This window comes from Scardinius erythrophthalmus (genome assembly GCF_964197995.2).
Source record: "Scardinius erythrophthalmus genome assembly, chromosome: 20".
Taxonomy (NCBI): domain Eukaryota; kingdom Metazoa; phylum Chordata; class Actinopteri; order Cypriniformes; family Leuciscidae; genus Scardinius; species Scardinius erythrophthalmus.
This window is the reverse complement of record NC_138240.1, coordinates 18,969,174-18,996,854: the sequence shown is the minus strand read 5'-3', so window position 1 is coordinate 18,996,854 and position 27,681 is coordinate 18,969,174. Positions and strand designations below refer to the sequence as shown.

Below are 27,681 nucleotides of genomic sequence, written 5' to 3'. Positions count from 1 at the left end.
GGGATGCTTCGTCACCGTGTGCCGACCGGTCGAAAACTCGGATCATTTCCTCCTTAAAAAGAGAAAACTTGAAAACACAGTCTACCTCTGCCTCCCAGTTCGCCGCCGCCCACTCTCGAGCTCGTCCATTGAGGAGCGAAATCACATAAGCCACCTTAGACCGTTCCTTGGCATAAGTTGATGGCTGGAGGGAAAATACAACCTCGCATTGGGTGAGGAACGATCGGCACTGTAAGGGCTCACCCGAGTAGCACGGCGGGTTGTTAATACGCGGCTCTGAAGAGTCGCGCTGTCCAGCCGAACCAGTGGCTTCATGACGGTAGTGATGGAATTGCTGGGTAAGATCTGAGAGCTGGGCAGTCAGGGAATCAACGGCACGTCTCGCGGCAGATAAATCTTCTTCATGTTTGCCCAACAGAGCACCTTGGCGCTCGACAGCGTTGTGAAGGGGATTGCCACTTGCCTGGTCCATCTTCTGGTCGGATTATTCTGTTATGGTAAGAATGATGGAAGACCAGAGTGGGATGCAGTTTACAGTCTTTAATAGATAAAGGAAATAGTCCTCAATGAATAATTAGAACATAAATCACAGGCATTAATCAGATTGGAATGAAAGGGGAAACAGCTGTAAGAGATAATGAGCGAAGGAGAGGATGTGTGTGTGTGATTGTGTGAGTGAGTGTGTGACCACAAGAGGGAGACAGAGAAAGAGGAAAGAAACTCAGGATCATGACACATATATATATCACCCTAATCAGAACTGTTTCTACACAAAGACGTAAAGAAAAAATGGCTGCTTCTGCAAAAAGTGGCAACATGTTGAATATTTGAAATTTGCATGTGATTATGTGGTAAAACTGTAATGTTGAATGAGTATGTCTTTAGTAGGCTTGAGTAGACTTTATTGCAAATGTGATTCAAGTGGATTTTTTTCTGATGTTCATAAACAACAACATTGAAAAATAACCTGCAAGGTATAACTTGTGCACATTTTTGTTTCTTGTGATCTTAAAAACCCTTTCATCACAATGCCAGAGCATGCTTGTAATTAATTTTTGTAGAGAAATAAAACGCTAATGTGCTTATGTATGACTTTTTTTTTTGCAAGAATTTTTTCCACCCATGAGTTGGATCAAATAGTTAAAGGAAAGCAACCACCAATAACCCATTGATGGGCACTCCTTCAGCACTGCTGGAAAAGCACACTTGTTTGATACTTAATCTAGAACAAATGTGGGTATTAAATTAAAAACATACACTTTTTTTAAAGCAGGAATATCCTAACATATTTTGTGCAACGATTAAAAAGGGATGATGTTTAGGGGTGTTCTGCTTGACTAAAATATCTTTTTTTTTTTTTTTTACGAATTTCATAATCTACATTAAAGTTTCAAGGAATCATGAGCAGAAAGGGCACAACCATATTCATGTTCACATACACATCACAAACACACTTGCAGTGATTCATACGCACACACACTCGCTTACATATAAGAGTACACTCATTAATGTACAAGAACATACCAATACAACGTATGAAAAATATTGTTAGGTAAATACATCTAAACATACCAGTAATTAATTTTAATACAAGAAATTTGCCAGTGATCACGTAACGCTGAAACTGAAGTCTAGCCAAAATGTCAGAAATTTTTCTCTGTCTTTTTTTTCTTCTGCTTATTTTTGCAGCATATTTAATACTGGATGCATGACTAATATCACGAAAAGGCAGAAATAACTGCACAACAATGAAAACAAAAGATTTGAAAGCTACTAAAATATTTTTCAAATAATAGTAATATTAAAAGGTGCAATGTATTTATTATCTTAATGATAATTCATGAATCCAACATTCCACTCCACAACAGGACACATAAATAGGTGGGAATTGAGTTAATTTACAAATGCTTTTCCTATGTCCCATAAAGCAACAGTACATCAGGGACTGAGTATGCAATCTCACACACTCAGTAGGGGTACTTAGAAATGGAGATGTAGATAATAAAGATACTCTGGTAGGTTATGCGTCCCTGGTCTGACAGCGAAGTGGCTTGTACTCGAAGTCGCACCAGGCCGGGCCAGTCTAAAGGCTTTACTGTGAAAATGATGCCTCTTCCTGCTTCGTCCTTGATGCTAAATGGCCTCTCTCCATTTTCTCCTCCTTGCTCCAGGATAGTGAAGGATGTGTGGTCTTGGAGAACGCCTGACTCAGAGAAAGCTGACAGACGGGCCACGTTGTGGTGAGCTGGTATGCCCAGAGGAAGAGTGAGGAGCTTGTACTGGAGCAGAGGAAAAGAGCCTGCAGAGCCACAGTCCAGTCTGGAAGTGCAAGGTCTGTAGCAGGTGCTGGGGTCAAAGCAAGACAGCAAATGGTCAATAAGAGTGTCCATGATAAAAAAAAGGAAACATCTTGTGACAAAGCATGTGGCAAGTACTTAGAATTGTTCTCTTTGTATTCATGGTTGGTTTTAATATAGTTTTAAAAACATTTACTATTTTTAAAGAAAACTTAATGACAATGACATCCTGTGTGTATACAACCATTAATTAAAAAGATTTTTCAAAGTTTTTCATTATTAGATCATAAATATCAGTTTTTTGGGGAACCACTATTACTACTACTACTATTAATTACTACTACAGTGACAAATCGAAAAGGCAATAGTATCTCCTTAGCCAATGATCTGAATTTGTTTTTTTACACACATTGAGAAGCCCGTTTTAAGCACGGTTACTGCAGGTTTTAAACAAACACTGAGTCCATCTGCCTCTCTGAAATTGTATGTTCTTAATGTGACTAAACAGCTGAAAGCTACACCTTTTATCAAAGCTCCTGGACAAGATGGCATCAGTAGTAGAACCCTTAGACCTGGTTTCAAAGACAGGGCTTAGATTAAGCCAGGATTAGGCCTAAATTCAATTAAAGCATTTATGTACCTTTTTAAACGTGCCTTAGAAAAAACAAAAAACATTACTGGTGTGCATCTTGAGACAAAACAATGGCACTGACATATTTTATGATATGCTTTTAGTTAAAACAGCTCAAACATGCATTTTAGTCTGGGACTGGGCTTAAGCCTTGTCTGTGAAACTGGGTGTAAATCTCTGTGCGGAGTAACTCAAGCGTTTCCCTCATTGTTTCAAGCTTCATTGGATCAGGGTTCTCAGCTATGGAAAACCTCTGTTATAGTCCCCCATCCCTTAGTGTCTCACTTTATTAATGATTCCCGGCCAATTGCATTAACCTCATTAGTTATGAAAGCCTTGGAAAGGGAGGTTAAGTTAAACAAGTAAAGTTAGACCCATTACAGTTTGCATATTGTGCTAAAAGAGGCATGGATGATGCAAAACTGTTCCTAATGATATGGGAGGTACTTTTGCCACACTGTTTGTTGATTTCTCCTCAGCGTTTAACAAATCCCATTATTTTAGCAAAAAAACAACAACTTGTTAATGAATTTAATGTCAATCATGGATGAATGATTATAGATTTTGACTTTTTGACTGGAAGGCAGCAAAGGGTCAGGGTAAATGGAGACTTATTGAACATTTTATACATTTATATTGTATACATTTATATACATTTATTCAACTTCTCAATAATTTCATACATTTACTCAGGCTTTGAGTAATTACATTACAAACAGTTCTCACCCTGGATTGCGTCCTCTTTGGTAGCTGGTGGGGCAGGGTGTGTCAAGACACTGGTAACCCCCCCGTGTGTTAAAGCACATTTGATTTGGTCCACACTGGACACCTTGCACAGTGCACTCATCAACATCTGCAAGGAAATTTTTTTTTTTTAAGGCTGTTTATTGCATGTAAAAAGCGCTATAAATCGGAATATGTCTGAGTTTATGAAAGCCATCATTTATCTGTATCATCAAGCATAAAAAAAATGTTAAAGACTCACCTTTGCATGTTCGGCCATTGGATAAAAGTTGGTATCCTGGCGGACAGGTGCACTGGTAGCTTCCTATTGTGTTTCTGCACTCATGCTGGCAAGGCTTTCTAAATGCACATTCATCGATATCTTTGACAAAGATTTAAAAAAAAAAATTCTGTTAAATTACAGTCTTAAATATATGAATTAAAAATGAAGCATAAATAAACCAATAAAATTAAATAATAAAACAAAATAAAAGTTATTATGTTACACACCTATGCAAGTCCCATCCTTGCTGGTATATCCAACTGGGCATTCATGCCTGGGACGACGTGAAGATCCGAGGTGCTCCGGTAAGACTGAGAGGCGAGTGAGGTAAGGTCTCTCTAAAGTGGATACCAGCTGGGGCCGCAGCCTGGCTTGTACCCGAGTACTGTTGGTAAAGATGTGCCCTCTCTCAAGCCCAGCACAAGAGCGACCATCACCCAGAAGAACAGACCCTGGTGGGCACAGACAGCGGAAGCTGCCTGGGACATTACGACACTGAAAAGCACAAGGGCTGGGCACCTGTGCACATTCGTCAATATCTGCAAAGCCAAAAATATGTCTTGAATTAGTCTTACTTCAACAAAGCTGGAGATTTACTGTACATGTTAATTTGCATAGTTTAACTGTGAGTGTCAGCCAATTCACTTGGTAATATCACATTGCACTGTTAATGTATATGTGTGGCATTCCTTGATTATGTTATGAACTTCACCTAAGCAAGGTCGACCCAAGCCTTGAGAGCGGTAGCCTCGAGGACAAACACATCCATACCCACCAACCGTGTTCTGGCAGATTTGACTGTAGCGACACATGTGACTGCCGTCCTGGCATTCGTCTATGTCTGCGAGCAACAGAAAGGCATGTCTCATTTCAAATATTCCCACTGGTTAGCGTAACAGGGTTTTAATTGAGTGACGTCTTACCAACACACACTCCATTTTCTGCTGTGGTCATGCCAGGTGGGCAGCTGTCAAAACACTGATATCCTCCATCTGTATTTCGGCACTGCTGGTGTGCTGGACACACGTTCCTCAAACACTCGTTTATATCTGATTATAAACAAGCGTAAATTATTTTAAGCAAAAAACAAACTTACTAAGCTACAGTATTGATTCTGTTGATTTCTACTGAGCTCAATATTGCCTGTATCATCCAAAAACTTCTATGTATGTGTATTCATTTGAATTTCTGGTTACACTATTTCAATTGTCCATTTTAGACATTCTACTAGCTAGAAGTAACTTTTCAACTACATGTCATCTAACTCTCATTAGAGTATTAGTAGACTGTTAGGTTAAGTCTAGGTGTTAGGGTTAGGCTTAGTAGAATAAGATGACGTAGTTGCAAAGTTGCTTATAGTCAGTCTGTTGGGGGAGCATCAAAATAAAGTGTTAGCAAAAATTAAGCAGTCTACTAATACTCTAATTAACTTTGTCAACTTTAACATGTCAACTAAATCTCATTGTAATTAGTAGAATGTCTAAGGTGGACCATCCAAATAGTGTTACCGATTTTCCTCATAACTGCATTTTGAAATAATTTTGAGCAAAATGAAAATAGAAAATATATGTAAAGAGATAGTTTACCCCCCAACAAAAATCATTTATTCAGCCTTTGATTTTATGATTCATAGAATGAGATGAGGATCTGTAAATGATGACTGAATGAATTTTCATTTTTGGGTGAACTATCCCTTGTACTTTAAATATGATGTGCAATTTTAATATTAGAATTTAATAATATTCAGCTACCAATAAAGTATAATTCTCCATATTTTATGCATTTTGCAAAATGCAGAGAACTCCAAAATGTATATAAAAAAGTAAGGTTCCACTGTATATTATGTGTCTTTAACTAGGTGTACTTTTCGAAAAAATAAAAAACTGTCTGCTACAATGTTCTTATTGTGTTCATGCATTGCAAAACCTTTTTACCACCATAGAGGTGGAATATGAGTAAGGTTAGGGACAGATGTCATGGAACTAACAACAATGAACCTGTGAAATTAAATATAGTTTTACAAAGTGACACTGACCCAGGCAGCGATGTCCCACCAGCTGGTATCCTGGGTGACAGGTGCAGCGGAAGGAGCCTAGAGTATTGAAACACTGCTGCTGGCATGGAGACACTGCTGATTCTTGACACTCATCCACATCTGAAGGAAAAGATCTGTCAGTTAACCTTCATCTATGGTTCCTGTATCTAGATAATATTGAGTTTCATAGTGGAAAACTCAATGAATTTTCAACACATTGTTGACTTGAGTAAATAAAGGTAATATATACCCCATCCATTAAACATGCTGGGAGTATGAACCAAATGCTGATACATACAAAAACAGTTAATTTTTTTTTATTGTAGTCAAGCTAACCTTCACAGCTGGTGCCAACTAAACTGGGTTTGAAGCCTAGACCACACTTGGCTTGACAGCGATACGTCCCAGCAGTGTTCACACACTGCTGGTTGGGGTGACAGAAGTGGGAACCTTGGCTGCATTCGTCAATATCTGAATCCAAACAGAATCACTCAGTACATAACTGTTCTATTTAAAAAAAAAGAAGAAAATAAGTCTTCCATAACATTCCAGTTTATTTTGCTGATATCATCTAGGAACCTTTTAACTTTATTATGGATAGTGCCATCAAAATACTGAGTTTAAGTTAAGCTCAACAGACAGTACAGATGCTTATTTTGTACTGAACCGGAACATCTCCTAAAACAGATCATTTACATGTGAATTTGACAAAAAGACTAATATAAATTAGAAAATTAATGATTAATATAGATCTGACCTTGGCAGGTGTTTGACTCGGTAGAGATGGTGAATCCAGACGGACACGCGCAGGAGAAACCGCCCATGATATTATTACATGAGTGTGAGCAGGGAGAGTCAACAGCACATTCATCCTCATCTAAGAAAAAAAAAATCATTCTGATCACATTTTGTAACAAATTTTGTATTAATATAGGTGAAAGAATGTGGACTTTTATGGCTAGTATGCAGCAGCATATGATTTTTTGGGAACATACCGGCACAGTAAGATGCCGTGTCCAAGACAAAACCTTTTGGACATGTCTCTCCATCGCCCTCTACACAGAAATGAAACATTGATTATGTAATTTTGAATTGAGCTATGATTTATTAAAAAAAGTGTATATTCTGAAAACATATTATGGAAAAACTGTACCATGAACTGACCTGGTATGAGTAAGCTGGCAGTCATCTTGAACTCCAGGCTGAGAGTGAAAAGACTGTAGGTGCCACTAATTCCTGTCAGTCTGAGAAGCTGCAGCAGGGGCCCCTGACGATTATCTGGCCCCTCAAAAACCACAGAATGATTGCAGCGCAGGGTCATGGGAGCCCCGTCCCATATGTGATTCTGTGAGGACCAGGAATAAAGCTGCCCGGAGCCTGTCTGCACATATGACTCGTCAAAGTCCTAATGAAAAGAAGAAAATAAAACAAACTTAATTTTTTGGTTAACTATCCTTTTAAAGGCCAATTCACACTGCAAAGACCAACGCCAACAAACACGCTTGTTGGGTTTTGTTGGATCGGTGTTACCCCTGTTGGTGTCTGTTTGTCTTTGCGGTGTGAATTGGCTTCAAGAGTGTTTCTAACTACACCCAGGTATTAAGTTCATTATTATGAACTACTTTTCTAACTATATAATATACATACACTACCGTTCGAAAGTTTAGGGTCAGTAAAAAAATGTTTTTCTGTTTGAAAGAATGAAATTGATGCTTCAATTTAGCAAGGATGCAAATGTATCAAAGTGCCAGTAAAAGACATAACATTACAAAAAGATTGTTTATAAAATAAAATGCTGTTTATTTAGAAATGTTATATCCATTAAAAATATATATATCATGGCTTCCACAAGTCTTAAGCAGCACAATTTCAATATTGACAATAATAATAAATGTTTCTTGAGCACCAAATCAGCATATTAGAATGATTTCTGAAGGATCATGTGACACTGAAGACTGGGGTAATGATGCTGGAAATTCAATTGTGCTATCACAGAAATAAATGACATTTTAAAATATATTAAAATAGAAAACATTATTATCTTAAATTATAAAAATATTTCACAATATTAAACAATATTTCACAAAATTCTGTTATACAGTTTAAATAAGTCAAATAAATGCATAAGAAAAACTCTTAAAACTCTTTAAACGGTTCCCTTTCAAGGGAAATCGCGTTGCGTCGAGTTTGCGTCGCTTAGCGTGATGACGTCTTGAAGCACATGTAAAATCAGTCCAATGGTGTGGCGCAATGTCAGAGGCGGGTGACGTCACGTACCAGGAAGCTATAAAAGCCGGCCTGAAACAGAAAACGAAAGCTTTCTGAGTCTTCAGTTGCGCTCTGTGTTGAATCTGTCCTTGTTATTTGGTGTTGTCTGTCTATATTATATTATATATTCAGTATGGCGAGCAAGCAGCAGTTTAGAGTGTGTGTCCATCCCTGCCTGCGTTATTTAATGGGAGGTGATACTCACACTCTTTGTGTTGTTTGTTTGGGTGAGGAGCATGCCCAGTCAGCACTCGAGGGTGGTGACTGTGTGCATTGCGTCGCGCTTCCATTGCGTACGCTCCGATCCCGCTTGGCTCGGTTCAATCCTGATCACGTTCCCCATGGCTTTGGTCCCGCCGCTGCTGAGGCACGACGTCGATCTCAGACCTGGGGTTCGCAAATGGATTTATCAGTGGATGTTGAGACGGGCTCTGCCTTATCTCAGCCTCCTTCTGATAGATCCAGTGCCTCTCATCAGGGTGTGAAAGCACGCGCTGCGGTTTCTTCCCCCCCGATGGAGGCACCAGTACTGCAATTGTCCAGCTCTGAGGAGTTGGACGTTTTTAGTATTGACGCTGAGTCTGAGGATTCGCCCCCTCAGTCTCATGCGTTTGAGGAATTGCTCGATGTTGTCACGAGAGCAGTTCAGAGGTTATCTATTGAGTGGCCAGAGGATAGGCAGGACGTTCGTTCGAAAAGTAAGCTTGACGAACGCTTCCTGCCATCTCGTGCACAGCCTCAGCACAGAAGCCTTCCGTTTTCCCCCGATCTCCACACCGAGGTGTCGAGATCGTGGGGGAAACCAGTGTCTTACAGAGTATACACACCACAAACATCTCACTATTCTTCCATTTATAAATATAAAGAATATGGTTATGGGGAGATGCCGAAGGTGGAGGAGACGCTTGCGAGCTATCTCTCTCCAGCAACGGCATCTTCCCTGAAGGCTCCTTCACTTCCATCTAAGCCAGTTAAATTTACTTCTGCCCTGATTCATAAATCATATGCAGCCGCTGGTCAAGCTGCAGCGTGTCTGCATACGATGTCCCTTATGCAGGCATATCAAGCTGAGTTATTGGGTGATTTAGAGGAGGGCGGGGGAATTGGTCCTGACCAGAGTTTCCGCTAGAAAAAAATGGTGCCGGTCAAAGTGACCGGCAGAGGTTTCGTTTTCCGGACATTTCAATGATATGCCGGTCAAATATCGCCTCTTAATTAGTCAAGTTGAGGAAAACTGGAGGCAGGCTATGTAACTTAAAAAATGACATAATCAGGCCGAATGCAACATGTTTATTAGCCTAACTTTAAAATAAAAAATAAAAAAACGGAAAAAAAACATGAACGTCCGTTTGGCGTCAATCAACGCCAATTGTTAGGGTTTCAAATTCATAGTTTAACAAACCAATCCCCCTTCTCCAAATAAAATATCTGAAGCCTATTGTTTTTACTCAAGCGAACTTCCCAGTGTCTCTCTACAACTTGCAGTGCGCATAAGCCGCGTAACCTTGTTCTCCGCAAGGCGACTTTACTGCTTCGTCTTGATCCGATTCTGCAGCGAGAACCCCCTCTCTGCAGGAACACCCGAGACCCATTTTCTACGTTTCTTCATTCGGATCTATTTGCGATCCATTCCATTCTAAACAAACAACGCAGTTTATATGCTTCGTCCTTGTTTCATTATTCATTAAGATAATAATTAGCCTAATAAATGCGCGCATAATTATCAGTGAACTTGATAAATGTTGCAGATATGTTTTGCTATGCATGCACAAACAAATGCCTTTCAACTTATGTGTGCAAAATTCAGAATAAAATGAATGTGCAGCAATTTGTACAAATAGAGAGTCTGTCTACTATACGTGTTGTAGCCATTAAATAAGCTCATTTAGTTTAATATTTGTTAAAATATTATAATGTTATTTTTTTATTTATGTTGATTATGAAAAGTGAACAGCACGAGTAAGATATAATGCGCAATATCGAGAGACATGGAGCGGGTCAGACATGATTTTGACCACTTAATTAAGTTTGGTTTTGTAGAAAGACTTTTTTGAAATGAATTTCGTTTTGTATAAATTGTATCTTAATTTTAATAATTTTTTATCAACCAATTGCCTGTATTTAATATATAGCTAAGCAGCAAATATAGCAGACGATTTGCCTAATCATGGAGGCGCCCGCGCGGTCACTTGCATTGCTCGTGAACTGGAGCGCATCTCATCGTAATTGAACGAAACTCAGCGTAGGCCTCACAGACATGAAATATATCTTAAGAAAGCTTGAAACGTCTTTTAAACAATTTAAAACGAAAAGAAATAGGCTACTCTCTGATTATGTAATCCATGATGTGCATTTCTCTCTATAGGCGCGTTCATGGAGATGGCGATCGTCAACTTCATCTTTACAGCTGTTGTTGCTGTTAATAAACTAAAAATAATAGGCCTATAATTTTATTAAAAATATATTCAATGAAATTGTAATTGTATTAAAAAAAAAATCCTGTTCAAGTTTTTTTTTTTTTTTGCATTAAATTCGGGTAGGCTACTGAGTCGCTGTCCTCAGTGCCCAGAAAAGCGCTGAAACGGAGATGAAGGGCAACCCGTTTTTATTTATTTTTTGGCCTTATTTTAACTGGCCCATTTTCTGGAGGCCCACCTACAATCAGATCTGGGGATTATTAGGCAATTTTAATCGGACAATTTGACCGGAGAGATTTATTTTTGTCGGACATTTCATTTTTTTTCCGGTCAATGTCCGGTAATTACCGGACAACGGAAACCCTGGTCCTGACACTGTGGCCGAATTACGCAGAGCCACAGATCTGTCTCTCAGGGCCACCAAGGAGACCGCTAAATCAATCGGGCGGTCTATGGCAGCCCTGGTGGCTACTGAGAGGCATCTGTGGCTCAATCTAAGCGATATAAAAGATAAAGAGAAACACGTTCTCTTAGATACTCCGGTCTCCACTGTTGGTTTATTTGGTGATGCAGTTAACAGTGCGGTAGCTAAATCACAAGAAGCTTCTAAACAGGCAGCTGCACTGCAAAAACTTCTTCCCCGCCGTTCTTTCTTTGAGGCTGCTGAGCGGGAGCAGCCTCACTCCTCTAAAAAGAGCGCTGAGCACCGTGCCACTCAGAAACAGAGTGTTTCCTCCCGTGCTCCCCCACAAAAACCTCAGGGACACGGAGGGCGCGCTCAAACCCAGCAGTCTTCGAGGGGTAAAACGGATCTGCGGGCCGTTATTACTGCCAAGAAGGCTGCTGGGAAGAAGTCCTGACATCCAAGGGCTCATGACAAATGAGGCTAGTCCCCCCCAAAGCAGAGCGGTCAACACCTCTTTTTACGGTGCCCGTCTCTCTTCGGTGCCCTCAGGGGACCGTTCTGCCAACCCTGCCGCCTCCGGTGTTACAGGGCGCAGCGGTCTCCGGCGAGCACACATCTCAAGGACCACCCGGAAACATAGTGGCCTCGGGATGCCCGCCCCCTCTGAGGAGGGTGTTAGAGCAGTCTGTTCGATCGTTCCCTGCCGGTGCGCCGTTACAGGGCGACGAATTGACTACTCAACAACAACAACAAAATCCAGAAACCAGTCTCGAGAGGCTGGTACCTCTAGTAGAATCTTTGACAGCGTGGAAGCTACTGTCAAATGTTTCTCGTTGGGTCCTGCAGACCGTGGAAAAAGGGTATCAGATACAATTCAAGAAACACCCACCTCGGTTTATGGGGTCTTGCCCACAGTGGTGGGCCCCGAGCAGGTTCTGGTTATGGAACAGGAAGTAAACACTCTGTTAGAGAAAGGGGCCATAGAATATGTACCTCCCTCCAACAGGGAAACCGGGTTTTACAGCCGGTACTTCATAATTCCAAAAAAGGACGGGGGATTGCGTCCCATTTTAGATCTTCGAGTTCTGAACGAGTCAGTCATGCAGCTCAAGGACGCATATTTCCATATTTCCATCCATCCGTGTCATTGGAAGTTCCTGAGGTTTGCTTTCGGGGGCAAGGCATACCAATATCGAGTTCTTCCATTCGGCCTGGCTTTATCACCCCGCACTTTCACCAAATGCGTGGATGCAGCTCTGGCGCCCCTGCGCCCCCAGGGTATTCGCATCATGAACTACATCGACGATTGGTTGATTTTAGCTCAGTCGCATCAGATGGCGGTTCAACATCGAGATGTTGTTCTCGCACATATGAAAGAGTTGGGGTTATGGCTGAACGCCAAGAAGAGTGTGCTTTCTCCACTCCAGAGGACCACTTTTTTAGGCATGGTTTGGGATTCAGTGTCGATGCAGGTGTGTCTGTCACCGCCACGTATAGAGTCCATCCTTGCAGCTGTGAAAAGTGTAAAGCTAGGCCAGCTACTCACTGTCAAACAGTTCCAGAGACTGTTGGGTCTCATGGCAGCAGCTTCCAATGTGATACCTTTTGGACTGCTGCACATGAGGCCCCTGCAGTGGTGGCTCAGGACCAGGGGGTTTTCCCCAAGGGGCAACCCATTTCGCACAATCAAGGTCACGCGGCGATGCTTACGTGCCTTGGTTATGTGGAAGAAACCTTGGTTCCTGTCCCAGGGCCCAGTGTTGGGAGCTCCTTGTCGTCGCAAACTGCTAACGACGGATGCTTCCCTCACGGGTTGGGGAGCGATCCTGGAGGGTCGCTCGTCTCAAGGTCTGTGGGAAGACCATCATCGTTCCTGGCATATCAATCGCCTAGAGATGTTAGCTGTCTTCCGGGCTCTGAGGAGCTTTATCACAGATCTCAGGGGACACCATGTGTTAGTGCATACGGACAACACGTCGGTAGTCGCCTATATCAACCCCCAAGGGGGTTTGCGCTCGCGCCCATTATCCAATCTGGCACGCCATATCCTCTTGTGGTCCCAGGGGAAGATGCTGTCACTCAGGGCAGCCTACATTCCCGGGGTCCAGAATATAGGAGCAGACACTCTGTCGAGACAGGGGCCGAGGCCCGGGAAATGGAGGCTCCACCCCGAGGTGGTGGAGCTGATATGGAGGGAGTTTGGCCAAGCACAAGTGGATCTGTTTGTGTCTCGGGAGACGTCTCACTGTCCACTTTGGTTCTCCCTCACGCATCCAGCTCCTCTCGGACTGGATGCTATGGTACAGGCGTGGCCGAGGCTACGTCTGTATGCCTTTCCCCCAGTTGCTCTGCTCCCGGGAGTTCTGGAGAGAGTTCGCAGAGACCGGGTTTGCCTGCTTCTTATAGCCCCGCGCTGGCCAGGCAGAGTATGGTTTCCCGATCTTGTGTCCCTCCTCGACGGGCATCCTCTGGAGCTTCATGTCAGGAGGGACCTTCTGTCCCAAGCGGGGGGTTCAATATTTCACCCCCGCCCAGAACTGTGGAACCTGTGGGCTTGGCCTCTGAGGGGGCCCAGCTCATAGAGTCAGGTCTCTCAACTGAGGTTGTTGAGACCATTCTACAGTCCAGAGCTCCCTCCACGAGGAAACTTTATGCCCTGAAGTGGAGAGTCTTCACTTCTTGGTGTAGTGACCGTCGGTTGGACCCAGTTAACTGCCCAATTGGTACAGTGCTGGAGTTCCTGCAGGACCAGTTCACGGCAGGTCTGACCCCGTCCACTTTAAAGGTTTATGTGGCGGCCATAGGTGCTTACCACATTCCTTTGGGTGGAATGTCTGTGGGGAAAGACCCTTTGGTATCTCGTTTCCTTCGTGGCACTTGGAGGCTGAGGCCTGCAGTTCGCTCTAGGGTGCCACCTTGGGATTTGTCCATTGCTCTGCAAGGCCTTTCCTTGGCCCCCTTTGAGCCCATTGAGGAGGTTCCTGAGAAGTTTTTAACTCTGAAAGCTCTTTTCCTTCTTGCTATTTCTTCTCTCAAGAGAATAGGGGATCTGCAAGCATTGTCGGTTGCTCCGTCATGCTTAGAGTTTGCTCCGGGTATGGTTAAAGCCTTTCTTCATCCAAGACCGGGTTATATCCCCAAGGTCCCCACTAATGTGGCCAGACCTATTGTTCTGCAGGCCTTTTTTCCTCCTCCCTTTCAGAATGCGGACCAGGAGGCTAATAATTTGCTTTGCCCAGTTCGGGCGTTAGACGCTTATGTCCACAGAGCTGCCCGGTGCCGTAAAAGTGATCAGTTATTTGTATGCTTTGGGTCCCCTAACAAGGGAGGTCCGGTGTCTAAGCAAAGGATGAGCAAGTGGGTGGTCGAGGCTATTTCACTTGCTTATGAGGCGGCTGGGCAGCCTTCTCATTTGGATGTCCGGTCGCACTCTACGAGGAGTATGGCGGCCTCTAAGGCCCTAATTTCAGGAGTATCGTTACAGGACGTCTGTGATGCGGCAGGCTGGTCCTCACCGCACACTTTCGTCAGGTTCTACTCTCTGGATCTAGACTCTGCTCCAGGGTCTCATGTTTTGTCTTCCTAGTGCTGCTCACCAGATTTCACACAGGGCAGACATTTGTAGCTATGGAGGCGTTGGTATAGACGTTCCCATAGCGTCAAACTCGACGCAACGCGAGTTCCCTTGAAAGGGAACGCCTCGGTTACGACTGTAACCTCGGTTCCCTGAAGAGGGAACGAGCGTTGCGTCACCTTGCCATATCTCCTTCATGCCTGTCAGCACGACTTCAGACTGTACAAAGCTTTCGTTTTCTGTTTCGGGCCGGCTTTTATAGCTTCCTGGTACGTGACGTCACTGGACTGATTTTACATGTGCTTCAAGATGTCATCACGCAAAGCGTTCCCATAGCGTCAAACTCGACGCAACGCTCGTTCCCTCTTCAGGGAACCGAGTTTACAGTCGTAACCGAGGCGTTTTGTACCTAAATAAAGTCTGAAAATCTTACGTCCGTGAGTGTGAAAAACCAACCTGTAGATTGAGATTAGAAGTCAAAAGCATAGGAGGAACAAAGCCATTGATAACAATGTCCACTAAAAGAGTCCCCTCTGCATCCAGACCTCTGGCCACATGAGTCAGCTTTAAGACCTCTCCTGTCATTCCAAGTCAGAAGACACATTCAGTGGGTAGAATCCGAAATGCAGTCACTTAGCAGTAATTCTGTCCCATTTACAACCACAGATATGTTAATTAAGATCTTCATAGTAGCATGTATGGAAAGCTGTAACCTGTGTCAAACTCCAGTTGAGATTCCTGTCTGAACTGCCCTTCAGTGAGGGCGAAGCCGTTCTGGGTCTCCGGTGACTGATACACAGTCGTCCAGTAAATCGGGGCAAATACAGACACCAGTACTCGCAACAAAGGACCTGTAATGCAGGAAGAGTTTAAATAATAGATTCAAAAATATTATTGCATTAATGTAACATGTTTATGGCAGAGAAACAACAATGGCAATTCAAAGTTTCTGAAAACAGAAATGCTGGTACTTCTTGGATTTCCTTTTCATGTTATCGTAGACCAGGTTCTGCTTACAAAAACATTTCATGTTCTTAAGTTCTTAAGTCAATACTTTTTTAATGGCTAGTCAACTTCCCATTCCTCCACTGCGTGATTCTAGGATTGTTGTCAGTGCGAAACACATTTTTGAGCATGTGAATGCTGATTCTTGTCAGCGCTGGATTCTAGTCAGTGCCATTCTAGTCGTTGCAAAAGAAACGATACTGTACATAGCTTACATGTCGCATTAAACTAGCAGATTTTAGAATGTTGTAGGCAATTATTTTATTAGTAATTACGTTTAATCTAGTCTTGCCTGGATCTTTGGTGTAAACTCGGGGCGTTCACACCATAAACACCTGAACCCTTTCAAAAATCTTGCTTCCAACGCCCCCCGTTGTTCTCTGAACACCCCCGTTGAGAATCACTAGATTAGAGTTTGGTTTGATTTTAGCTTGTACTTATGCATAATTTACTGCTATTACTATAGTAAGTACATGTAACAAGGCCACTGTAAAATAAAAGTGTTACCAGTTTTTGTTCTAGAAACGGAACAATTAACAAGACGATTACGAGCTATTCATGTATCTGTTGTGACAACACTTCCACAAAACCGAAATTAATTTTTACCAACACACCTTCATGATAATTTATAACTATTTTACATTATGGTGAATTGGGATTAATTTCTACAATTCTGTCATGACTACTATTGTCAAATAGGATTGACAATTAGCATACAGTTAGGATTGGCGGTATGGTTCTATTCTGGGCAAGAACTCCCTGCGCATCCATGCAGCCTAGCATGGATAAGAGCAGGGAAAGCAGCAATAACCACTCTTAGGGTAAACAGAGCAAAACCAACATGAATGTATTGCAGATATCATTAATTCAAGGTTTTAAAAGTACAACATAATTCGAGAATTTATTCTGATTCAAAGGGCACTCAGAAGGCCAAATCCTGACTGTGGATGAGAGGAGGAGCTGGGAATGGGGAGGGTAAATTGCTCCTGAGAAACGCGATAGCTGCTAATAATACTGAAGGAGCTTATATATGTATACAGTGATAGGCGTCGTATTACTATAGGTTGTGGTGGATTTTTAATAGATAAAATAGTAAACTGTATATTAAACTAACCATGTTTCTAACATCTAACCTTATTTCTCTTTTTAGGCCTAACACGATAACACTTTGAAACACAATGTACTTGTCAGGGTTTACAGATGAAGCAGACAAAATGGTAAGTTTAACTCTTTAATTGCAGAATGAACGGAGATGCAGATAAATGGTGAGTAACAGCAACACAGATAATCAGAGAATGCTGAGCTGGATGGTAAAGTCTCTCTTTCTTTCTTTCTTTCTTTCTTGTAGGTGACGAAGATGGAAGATCGAAGAAGATGGCAGGCTGGCAGAAGGATGGTGATGCGTCTCAGGAAAAGGATCCAGGTAAGAGCTAAGGGGGTCTGTGAGTCTTGAATAGTCGTGTATAGACGAGACCAGACGATGACTGTAGGGTGAGTGCTGAATATAAAGGGGTGAGATGACGAGGTACAGGTGATGATGATTACTCAGGGGAGAGTGAGTGCAGGTGTGAAGACACGAGGGATGCTGGGAAGTGTTGTGAAGTGAAGACAGAAGGTGAAGGTGGTGAATGTGACGGTACTAAACGTTCTGTCCTGTGTTTTTGAATGTTGTATGTTGTGTTGCCATACCCCTTTGACTTTGGTTGTGTGAGTGTAAAAATAACAAATTTGGGAAATGAAACTAGACAGATGACTAAGTTTGAACCTTGTGATTAACAACTGAAGGGGGTGGATTGGAATCCACTGCTACTTCAATGTATATGTAATGAGTGATTATAATCAAGGTATTAATCAATATTTTTCCTTCTAAATATCAAATGAGTTGAATGACTTCTCTGGAGATATTACTTTGTCATAGAAGTTACCAGTGTGATTACTGAAATGTTCTTTACATGTATTCTTTAATGTCAGTTTTTGATATCTGAATGCAGTAACAGTGCTTTCTCATTTAACCTGGCTTCAAGAAATTAAATAGGGAAATGTTTTGTGTTTGAGAAAGGTCTTCAACATGTTTAAACACATAGGGGTCATTGAAGCCAATAGTTTAAGGGACCATTTCTCAGTTAAAGCCTTACTTTCCAGTTAGACTAAAATGTAGCTCTTCTTGAGAAAGAACGCATTACCTTGATGTTTTGAGACGAGACTCCTGTTTATAGTTAGAGCTAAGCCAAATCCAACCTTGGGCAAAGCTGTGTGTTGGTGTGTGTGTGTTAGGGTGTATTCACACCTGCCTCGTTTGGTTCGATTGAATCGAACTCTAGTTCGTTTCCCCCCTTGGTGCGGACCTTTTGGGCAGGTGTGAATACAGCAATCGAACTCGGGTGCGGACCAAACAATCGAACCGAGACCCAGCTGAAGAGGTGGTCTCGGTACGGTTCCAAACGAACTCTGGTACGGTTCGTTTACGGTGTGAACATGAACCGACCCAATTGCAGAAAACTGCGCCTTTTTATTTGACCGCTCTTATGAGGATACTTAACAAAACGGACATTTTGGCATAATGGTGTCTAAAGCGAGCGAGCTAGAGCGCGCGCACGGCAGAGAGAGGGAGCGAGATACCTTGTGTGTGTGTGTGTGTGTGTGTGCGCTAGTGTGCCTCACGAAGCGCATGTAACGACCCAAGCAATCAATTGTCAGTGCGGCCGGGCTTTTATCTATACCATATAGTTTCTTCATATTGCGTTTGTAGAGAATAACACCAAATAACAAATATTACATTACGAAATATCTCCATGCTGAGCCTGTTTGTGCACTTCCTGCTTTTCCCTGCTTGAGAATTCCTGTCCAATGAATGGACGACCTTAGCACACGTGTGGTTTTGTTTACACATTTTGGTTCACTTGCCAAAAGAGCAGTGTGAAAGCCAGGGTTCGAATTACGGGGGAGCTAAGGGGAGCTCGGCTCCCCTGAAAAGGACCTGGGCTCCCCTGAAAGCCTACTTTGAGACATTTAGGGGGAGCTCTAAAACACAGTCCATTTTTTGTGTCGCATATAGATTTTGATTTTCTGTACATTTCTTGTACATTCTGTACAAGGGAAAACTCCTTTTCTCGAGAATATTGAAGCCTTTATTTTAAAACGCATTGCAGCAGCACAAGCGAGAGCATCAGAGCTCGCGCGAGCGCGCTGATAGGCTGTGCTGAGGCAACTGCACAAACCAATGGCGAGAAAGCAGAAGCGCGCGATCCAATAGGAGCGCTTGGCACCCTGCCAGACTCTGCGCACCAAATAGAAGAGTATAAATATAGAGAAAACTCGCCATATGACAGATCTAATCGACTGAAGCGAAAACACCTGACGTGAGAGAAATAGCATGGCAAGGCAACGCAGTACTCGTTCCCTTATCTCTAGTCTAAGGTAACCAAGGTTACGTAAGTAACCAAGTACGTTCTGTACTGTTTACTGTAAACCTATTATTTTAAATGCCCGAACATGCACCAAAAGCGTTAAAGTCAGTCAGGGAGGATCGGAAAATAGGGCTCCCCCGAAAGCCACTTTGTAATTCGAACCCTGGTGAAAGCGAACCGTACCAAACAAAAAAAATCAACATTCTATTTGGTCCGGACCAAAGCAAGTGAACTATCGGACTTTCCTGGTGTGAATACACCCTTCTTCTCCCACCCACGTCTTCTTGGTTACAGGTTAAGGAACCACTGGCATTATTGGAGATTGACTGAGTTGTTGTTCGGGACATGCTGGCACCCAGCAACCCAAATCTGCGACCTGGGAGGTCATGACGTACCTGACTTCAGGGTCTGAGTGTCAGCTGCATAATCTATGGAGATATGCTTCAGTTTATCTGTATATGTGTGGAAAATTACTATGTTTATCTGTTTCTTAGCCAATGAGAATCATTCAACCTGTAAGCAATGACGTAGCTTAGACCTTGGAAATGGTATAACTGCTGTGATCTTTGTAACTGTAAGCGGGGTGGCCTACAAACTCCTGTGTGAATCTTGAAGCTGACTCCTGCTGATGAAACTGCAAACTATCATCAGAAAAACTTTTCTTCAATTTTTTATAATTTTGACTCCTGGTCTTCTTTCAAACATCTGGACCTTGGGTCCTAAACTGTTAACCCCTAACACAATGAAGTAATCATTAAAACAAAGTTGGCTTTACCTAGTAACAGAAGGGTTTGCATATGAAGAACCAATCAAATTCATCATCTTCAATCATTTTGCCATAACTCCCTATTCTATTATTAGTGTTAGCTGGTGGGATTCTCAATGGAATTTGTCTGAGATCCTCCGGCCTTGCTTCTTCTTGGGGGAGATTCTCTGAGAACTGCTCGAGAGATCCTCTGGCCGTGATTAAAGCATTTAGAGGACATTTGTTGAAGTCTGTTTGTCGATTATTCCTGCACAGGAAATAAGCTAGTTAGGGGAACAGGGATTAGCACCCAGCCGATGTCGATGTGTAGACGCGCTAGGGTATAGGGTTAGACTCGGCCGACGCTGATTGTAGACGCGCTAGAGTATAAATATTATAAGACGTATTTAGATTTAGGGAAAAATCTACGACAAGGTAGATGTGGATCAGCTGAGAGTAAGCTGATGCAAGCTTGACTAACGTGACCTGCCAGAACTGACGCTATGCTTGATTAGCATTTGAACATTTTTGTACAATCTGCTTACAGTATGTCCCATTGATGGTTAAGTTTAGGGGGGACTATCATGCTTGTTTTTCTTAATTCTTTTTTAGTTTTCATTCAAATCAAATTGGACGAATTTATATAAAATTGTTATGTTTTCTTCATCGGGTTGCTTTTACTGTTGTCTGAATGACAGTTTCTGCTGTTCTTGTAAGCTTTGAGTGAACATTGCATTGATTAAGCGTGACTCATTGCTTTAGTACACTCAGGCACATGGCCAGGCTACACTGTGAAAACAAATACATAGCAAAGTTCACTCACCAACACTTGGAGGAATGTTTTCCACGTGGGCCTCCAAGGTACTGGTGCCCTCCACGGCATTCTCTGTAATATTGGCCTCTAGAAATGCCACTCCAAATTCCTTCTCATTAACCATGCCTATCAAACTGCCCCGTGTACGCCGCGGAGACTCCCCTACTCGACAGAGAAGAAAGACAGTGTGTCAGGATTCTTGTAGTCTAAATAAAATGGCAAGCTTTTTAATCTGCTTAAGTTGCAATGAGTAACGGCATATGCTACAGTGAGTGCTTTTGAATATTGTTTGATTCTGACATCAATGGTATTATAAACTACATTTTGGTAGCGTTTTGTGGTTGGATCACTGAAAAAAACACCTACTCGCCACCCACTCACCTAACACATGATCGTTCTGATGAAAGTGCATCAAAACAAGTGATTCACAAAATGTGCTGCATTGTACCAAAACACACAGATTTATTGCTGTTATCCTTTAATCCCTTAATTAGCTGTACGGAATCTGATCAAAAGTGGTCACAGGAGACACATTTGAAACATTCTAATATCAGCTGGAAATGGTAATGTGTCTCGGCTGACCACTTGTGATCTGATGACAAAACACATGTTAATGCAAGGTGTAAATTGTATCTAGGAACATCAGGTTCCCTCAACAAAAACCCAATGGGATTTTTCCACAGGCTTTTGGATTATTCTAGAAAATAAGGGTAACACTTTAGTTTAGGGTCCAATTCTCACTATTAACTAGTTGCTCATTAGCATGTATATTACTAGGATATTAGCTGTTTATTAGAACTTATAAAGCACATATTAATGCCTTATTCTGGGTAAAATTGTTTCTGGGTTTTGGTCTACAAAAATACATGGTCCCTGCAGCAGTCTATTAGAATTTAGAAGTACATGGTTTATTATTGTTATTTCCATAAACAGAAATGTAGCCTACCTGGACATAGTGACACCTGACATTTCCTGGAATCCACGTTTGTACCCTCACATAAAAGGCCGCCATTGGTTGGTGGTGGGTTGTTACAGAATCTGATTCGTTCCTGGATGCCTTGTCCACAAGTGACACTGCATGGGCCCCACTTCTCCCAGTTTGAGTAGCCTCCTGGGACTAAAACAGTACAGAATCCAAATTAAAATATATATATATATTTATGAACATAATAATATGGATAAACATGACATAGGCTGTAATAAAATCATTTACCTTGTACTTTCAGAGATATTGTTCTTTCCGCAGTACCTGCCTCACTTTCAGCAACACATCTGTACTCTCCTGAATCTCCAATCTGGAAAACACAATCTTATCTCTCTAACACATTTCTATTATCAAAATTTGCAGTGGTAGTGGAGCGGCTAAGTGCTTATGTTTGGCAGAATCGTTCAGTTTATGATACAAGCGTGAAAATTGGCATGAGCAGTCTCCATGGGTCACTTGACAAGAAAATTGTCCGAGCCACTTGAAATTTCAAGATGGCGGCCATTTTTCAAGATGGCCGACACCTTAGTGGGGCAGTTAAGAGATATAGTGGTTTATTTGGTGATACAAGCATGAAAATTGGCATGAGCAGTCTCTGTGGGTCACTTGACAATAAGCCACCCACAGCTACTTGAAATTTCAAGATGGCTGTCCCCTTCGTCAATATGAAACGCTGAGAGAAGCCTGCTTAATATTATCCCAGGTTAGAAAAACAGTCCATGGTGAAATGGACAGAGCAAACTAACAACTTCTAATTAAAATTTTGCGGTATCCGATTATAGATAAACATCAACCACGCCTGTTGACATTTCGCCATCAATACGCCTGTATTCCTGTGGGCGGAGGTTAGTCAAAAAACTGTTTTAGTGACGTCATTAAAGAAGGAAGTAGAGGCATGTAGTCCAAACTGGCCGTTCAATGTAGGCGACTTCTGTTCAATGACTTCTGGCATTGAACTTTGAGCTTTATAATATTACAGATATTATTTATACTCTAACAACAACATTACACACTAACTAAAGTTTGAAACATGGGATCACGAAGAACGGGACCTTTAACGCATCAAAATACAGTTGTGTTGATTTGTTGAATATAGATAGATTAGACAAGAGTGAATATCTGCACTACCAGGGTACACTGGTGATATCACTGCTGTTAAACTCAGATTGGGGTTCAATGTCAGCTAATTGTAAAGTTAGTATCCCAAATGCTTATTGCCAGCAGCCATATCACCCTGTAGCCCAAGACTGGTTGCCCACTGAAGCTAAGCAGGGCTGAGCCTGGTCAGTACCTGGATGGGAGACCTCCTGGGAAAAAACAGGTTGCTGCTGGAAGAGGTGTTAGTGAGGCCAGCAGGGGGTGCTCACCCTGTGGTCTGTGTGGGTCCTAATGCCCCAGTATAGTGACGGGGACACTATACTGCCAAAAGAGCACCGTCCTTCGGATGAGACGTTAAACCGAGGTCCTGACTCTCTGTGGTCATTAAAAATCCCAGGATGCCCTTCGAAAAAGAGTAGGGGTGTAACCCCGGCATCCTGGCCAAATTTGCCCCTTGGCCTCTATCCATCATGGCCTCCTAACCATCCCCATATACTGATTGGCTTCATCACTGTCTCCTCTCCACCAGTAAGCTGGTGTGTGGTGGGCGTTCTGGCGCAATATGGCTGCCGTCGCATCATCCAGGTGGATGCTGCACATCGGTGGTGGTTGAGGAGATTCCCCCCTTCGATGTAAAGCGCTTTGAGGTCTCAGATAAAGCGCTATATAAATGTAACGAATTATTATTATTATTATTATTATTATTATTAATGCTGTCTAATCTACCCCAAAACAGTTAGATAGCCGCACCTTAATTGAAAAGTTGTGCCAGCACGGGAGAGCCGAGCCAAGGTTAATGGGGTTTTAGTTAACCGGATGGTGTACGCACGGGATATAAATGGCATTGGATGAACGATCGGACTAAGTATAGGCCTATGGCTCGGCTTCCCCTCGCCACATCGGCGCATCATGTTTTATTGCAATGCACTGTCCGTTCAGAACCACAACTGTGCTAATTTATTAATCTTATTTTGGTTTCCCCACCTCTCAGTATTAATTTGACATGTTTAATAACTGTTAGTAAAAAAAAAAAAAAAAACTCCCTTGTGACTGTTACCTTGTCGTGGTAAATGAACCCTGAGAGCTATGCTGGTGGGAGGCAACTCCTGACAGGCTTTACCAAACTGGACAGGTCATGGGTGAGGAGTCAGACAAAACACAGTCAAACTACCTCTCTTGACAGAGTCTTTTGAGGAACCCAATACATTTCTATGAGAAAATGTATCATTTAAAGATCCACAGTAGTGTGGAGGCGGCAGTAATCCTGAAAAATTGCTGCCATGTTGAAATTTTATGTTGCTGTGGGCGGTTTCTTGTCAAATGACCCTTTGAGACAGCTCATGGCAATGTTCATGCTTGAATCACCAACTAAATGATTTCTTAAGCCTAATTGCTCCACTAAGGTGGTGGCCATCTTGAAAAATGGCCGCCATCTTGAAATTTCAAGTAGCTGTGGGTGGCTTATTGTCAAGTGACCCACAGAGACTGCTCATGCCAATTTTCATGCTTGTATCACCAAATAAACCACTATATCACTTAACTGCTCCACTAAGGTTGTCGGCCATCTTGAAAAATGGCAGCCATCTTGAAATATCAAGTGGCTCGGACAATTTTCTTGTCAAGTGACCCATGAAGACTGCTCATGCCAATTTTCACGCTTGTATCATAAACTGAACGATTATATCACTTAGCCGCTCCACTATGGCGAGGTGGTCAAGAAGCATTTAAAACCTTGAAAAGCCATTAAAATATTATTCAAGTATTTTAACATTATACCAACATGGTTAATGGATTGCTTTTGCTCCACTTTTGTAAGATGCTTTGGATAAAGGCAATCTTTGGCTGTGTGTACACCAAAGCGTTTTTTCCCTAAGGCTAGCGTATTTTTCCAATTGTTACAGCAGTGTGATAAAGTTGAAAAATGTTTGACTTTGGGTAAAACGCATTGCTTGTCACTGTTACTTTTTACCCAGCCACCCAATCACGGGAGGAGAGGTGCAACAAATACCACGCCGACCAACTGCCACATCCTGCTTGTACAACGGCAACAGACGACATGCGCGCCTGTTTTCAGCTGGCTAAAAAATCTTTGCTGGACACGCAGCCTTAGTGTAATGAAATACAATGTAAATGTACCAGAAGTACTAAATAATGTAGCCATTGTTCACAAAGATAATGGGTGGTTACCGTAGCACTGTAAAGAGCCAGAGAGCCATTACGGAGGGGATAAAACCGCAGAGAGCCAAGTAAGGGCTGGTCATCTTTGTGCCAGCGCAGGGAAGGAACAGGGTCCCCGCTGACAGCACAGTCCAGCATGGCTGCTTTGCCCTGAACTACAGTCTGAGAAGTTTGGGCTTCCCCTCTCAGCGTGGGAGGTTCTGTAGGAACAGGGTATATGCTTAAACTTTCAAACAGTGGCTAATGTTTAATTTAGAAAAGGTTAATATATTACATTAAACAGCCAGAAGGCATCATCTAGATGCAATCAATCATTACTCAAACTTGAACTGCTTTTCCACACATTATGGATTTTGGATAGGATTTTTAAAAGTATGCATACCTCTGACACGCACAAATGAAAGAGCCCTTATTGATCCAACGGTGTTCTCTGCAGTGCAGACGTATGTGCCACCATCACTTACAGTGACATTGTCAATAGTCACTGAACTTCTGCCAGATTCATCAACACTTGCACCTGTAGGCGAATATGAGAGCATTCTTGTGATGTTAGAAAAGTAAACTTCAAAGGAAAGAAGATAAATTCAGACTCTCATACCTGTATAGGGCCTGTTGTTGGCAGTCCAGGATATGGCGGGGGTTGGAGTTCCCTGAGCATGGCAGGATAGGGTGAGACTTTGACCTTTATTCAACGTCACATCACCAGGTAACTCTTTAAAAGCAGGTCTCATGTTAACAGATAGGCGAATGTCCCGTCGAGCTGTTCCAGCAGTGTTGGTGGCCACACAGGTGAACAGACCTGTATCACCAGGCTGCAAACAGATTGTAACATTATGACTTCATACAAGGGTTATTTTAAATGGGCATGCTGGTCATTTATACCTAATTAAAAACATATACTGACCTCTGCCCTTTCAATAATCAGTTCTCCTGACCTCAGCAAAGTGAACTTGCCAGGCAGGTTTTGCACAAGGATTCCCTGTTTCTCCCAGCTCACCCTGGGCTCTGGAAGACCCTGTGCTGCACATGGCAGCAGTGCTTGAAATCCCTGGATGACGGACATCTCTGACTGACCAACAGAAATATGCGGTGGGGCTAAGTGAAGAAGCACATAAAGATATTTATGACCAAAATGTACAAAATATCATTAACAGGTTTAAAAGCGTAATATATTTAGATATACAAATATAGATTACAGTGCCAAAAAACATTTTCTTAATGAATACTTTTGTCTATTTATATATATTTTTTATTGTCGTATAATGTTAATACTTGTTGATTTTCCACATTTACAAAATGTGTTTTGGTTGTTTTAAGCATAAATTTCACAACACTGCAATTAGCGTTAATTATTAATGCTTAAACCAAAAAGATTAGTTCAAAAAAGTTAGTTCAACTTAGTTCAAGGTATATTTCTTATGCAGTTTTGTATAAAGTAAATGTATCTTGTTGTAAGTGTATCAATACCACAAGTGAGAAAGCGTGAGGCAAATAAACAAATAAAAGGGGGAAATCCTGTCATCGACTTCATGTGATAGAAAAATATCACAAACAAAGATTCTCTTTGTATTGTGCGGAACTCACTTTGCAGAATGAGTCTGACGTCATGGCTGGCTCTACCAACGTTGTTTCGAGCCGAGCAGGTGTAGATTCCTGCATCACTGCGTTGAGTGGCAGTAATGTGCAAGGTCCCGTTGGAGAACAATCTCAAGTGTGTACCTTCCACCACTGGCCTACGCTCCCTGTGCCACGTCACATCTGGCTTCGGCTGACCGTCCGCAGTACAATCCAGACTGACCGGCTGGCCAAGAACTGCCGTGTACTCCAGACGAGGCACAGACAACACAGGAGGAACTGTCATCGAAACAGTGAGATAGTCATTACACAAAGCCACCTTGTGATCCTTGCATTAACTAAAACACATGAACATGTAACTGAATCTTTAGTTTGAGGTATAAAGGCAGACTTCCTCCAATAAATGTGACGTTTACCTTGTAAAATGAGGTGGGTCCTTCCCATAGCTGTTCCTGCTTCATTCTGTGCTAAACACTGATACGTCCCAGCATCTCCAAGAGTGACCCGTGAGAACTTCAAAGCTCCATTGGAGAGCACCGTCAGTCTATGACCTTAAAAAAAATCAACACTAAAATATCATGCTAGATCATTTGTTTAGCAGATGATCTTTTACTATTATTCTTATCTTCTATTACTATGCATCACACTTTATTTCTTCCTCACAGTATTAATATGAGATGTAAAATGGAATGACAGAATGGTCTTAGACCTTCTGTTTTATAATGCCATTGATAACTTCCTTTTGTGTTCCCTTTTAAAGATAGTCAAGGCTGAATGTATAAAAAAATATATTAGCTCTTATTATATGATACTGTTATATTGGCTTCTCTGTACATACACAACCACAATGTGCATAACTTGGTTTAAAAGATATGGTTTAATTTTCTATTGTGAAGCTTATAACAGCTTTTTGGAATGTATGAAAATGCATCTCACAGTGTGAGAAGTAAATAGTAACTGCGTTATGGAGGATGATCAGATTTCATTTTGGCAGCCAGGCAACAGACAAGTCATAGTCTCAAGTCACCATTGTTTGATGTCAAACCTGTCACGAATCCAGATTTAATTACTAGGCTACAACCTAGTAACTAACCGGTTGCCACAGGAATGCCTTCTCGTTGCCATGTAATGGTGGGTCTTGGGAATCCTTGTACTTCACAGGGCAGAACTACCGAGTGATGTAATACCACCTGGACTTCCTCTGCCATGGGCCTGATCTCTGGGGGCTCTAAGAACACAA

The 27,681-nt window shown here is 42.1% G+C and overlaps 1 protein-coding gene across 2 annotated transcripts in view; it reads right to left on the bottom strand.

Annotated features, from left to right (window-relative positions):
* Positions 1-531: 531 nt before the first annotated feature.
* Positions 532-27,681, bottom strand: part of hmcn2 (hemicentin 2) — a 95,831-nt gene continuing 68,681 nt past the window's right edge. The window contains exons 59-81 of one of the 2 annotated variants that reach the window (XM_081349185.1): positions 27,535-27,669; positions 26,858-26,992; positions 26,451-26,720; positions 25,771-25,961; positions 25,465-25,678; positions 25,249-25,383; positions 24,876-25,066; positions 21,819-21,900; positions 21,552-21,722; positions 20,615-20,767; positions 15,348-15,485; positions 15,091-15,212; positions 7,134-7,374; positions 6,965-7,024; positions 6,727-6,846; positions 6,306-6,440; positions 5,970-6,089; positions 4,858-4,983; positions 4,647-4,775; positions 4,162-4,473; positions 3,914-4,033; positions 3,655-3,781; positions 532-2,346 (exon numbers count right to left, since the gene is read on the bottom strand). In XM_081349185.1, the coding sequence (XP_081205311.1) occupies positions 1,968-2,346; positions 3,655-3,781; positions 3,914-4,033; positions 4,162-4,473; positions 4,647-4,775; positions 4,858-4,983; positions 5,970-6,089; positions 6,306-6,440; positions 6,727-6,846; positions 6,965-7,024; positions 7,134-7,374; positions 15,091-15,212; positions 15,348-15,485; positions 20,615-20,767; positions 21,552-21,722; positions 21,819-21,900; positions 24,876-25,066; positions 25,249-25,383; positions 25,465-25,678; positions 25,771-25,961; positions 26,451-26,720; positions 26,858-26,992; positions 27,535-27,669 (3,806 nt within the window). In that variant the 3' untranslated portion in view covers positions 532-1,967. Of the gene's footprint in view, positions 2,347-3,654; positions 3,782-3,913; positions 4,034-4,161; positions 4,474-4,646; positions 4,776-4,857; positions 4,984-5,969; positions 6,090-6,305; positions 6,441-6,726; positions 6,847-6,964; positions 7,025-7,133; positions 7,375-15,090; positions 15,213-15,347; positions 15,486-16,858; positions 17,138-20,614; positions 20,768-21,551; positions 21,723-21,818; positions 21,901-24,875; positions 25,067-25,248; positions 25,384-25,464; positions 25,679-25,770; positions 25,962-26,450; positions 26,721-26,857; positions 26,993-27,534; positions 27,670-27,681 lie in introns of those variants that run through there. The other variant, XM_081349186.1, reaches the window with a different exon arrangement.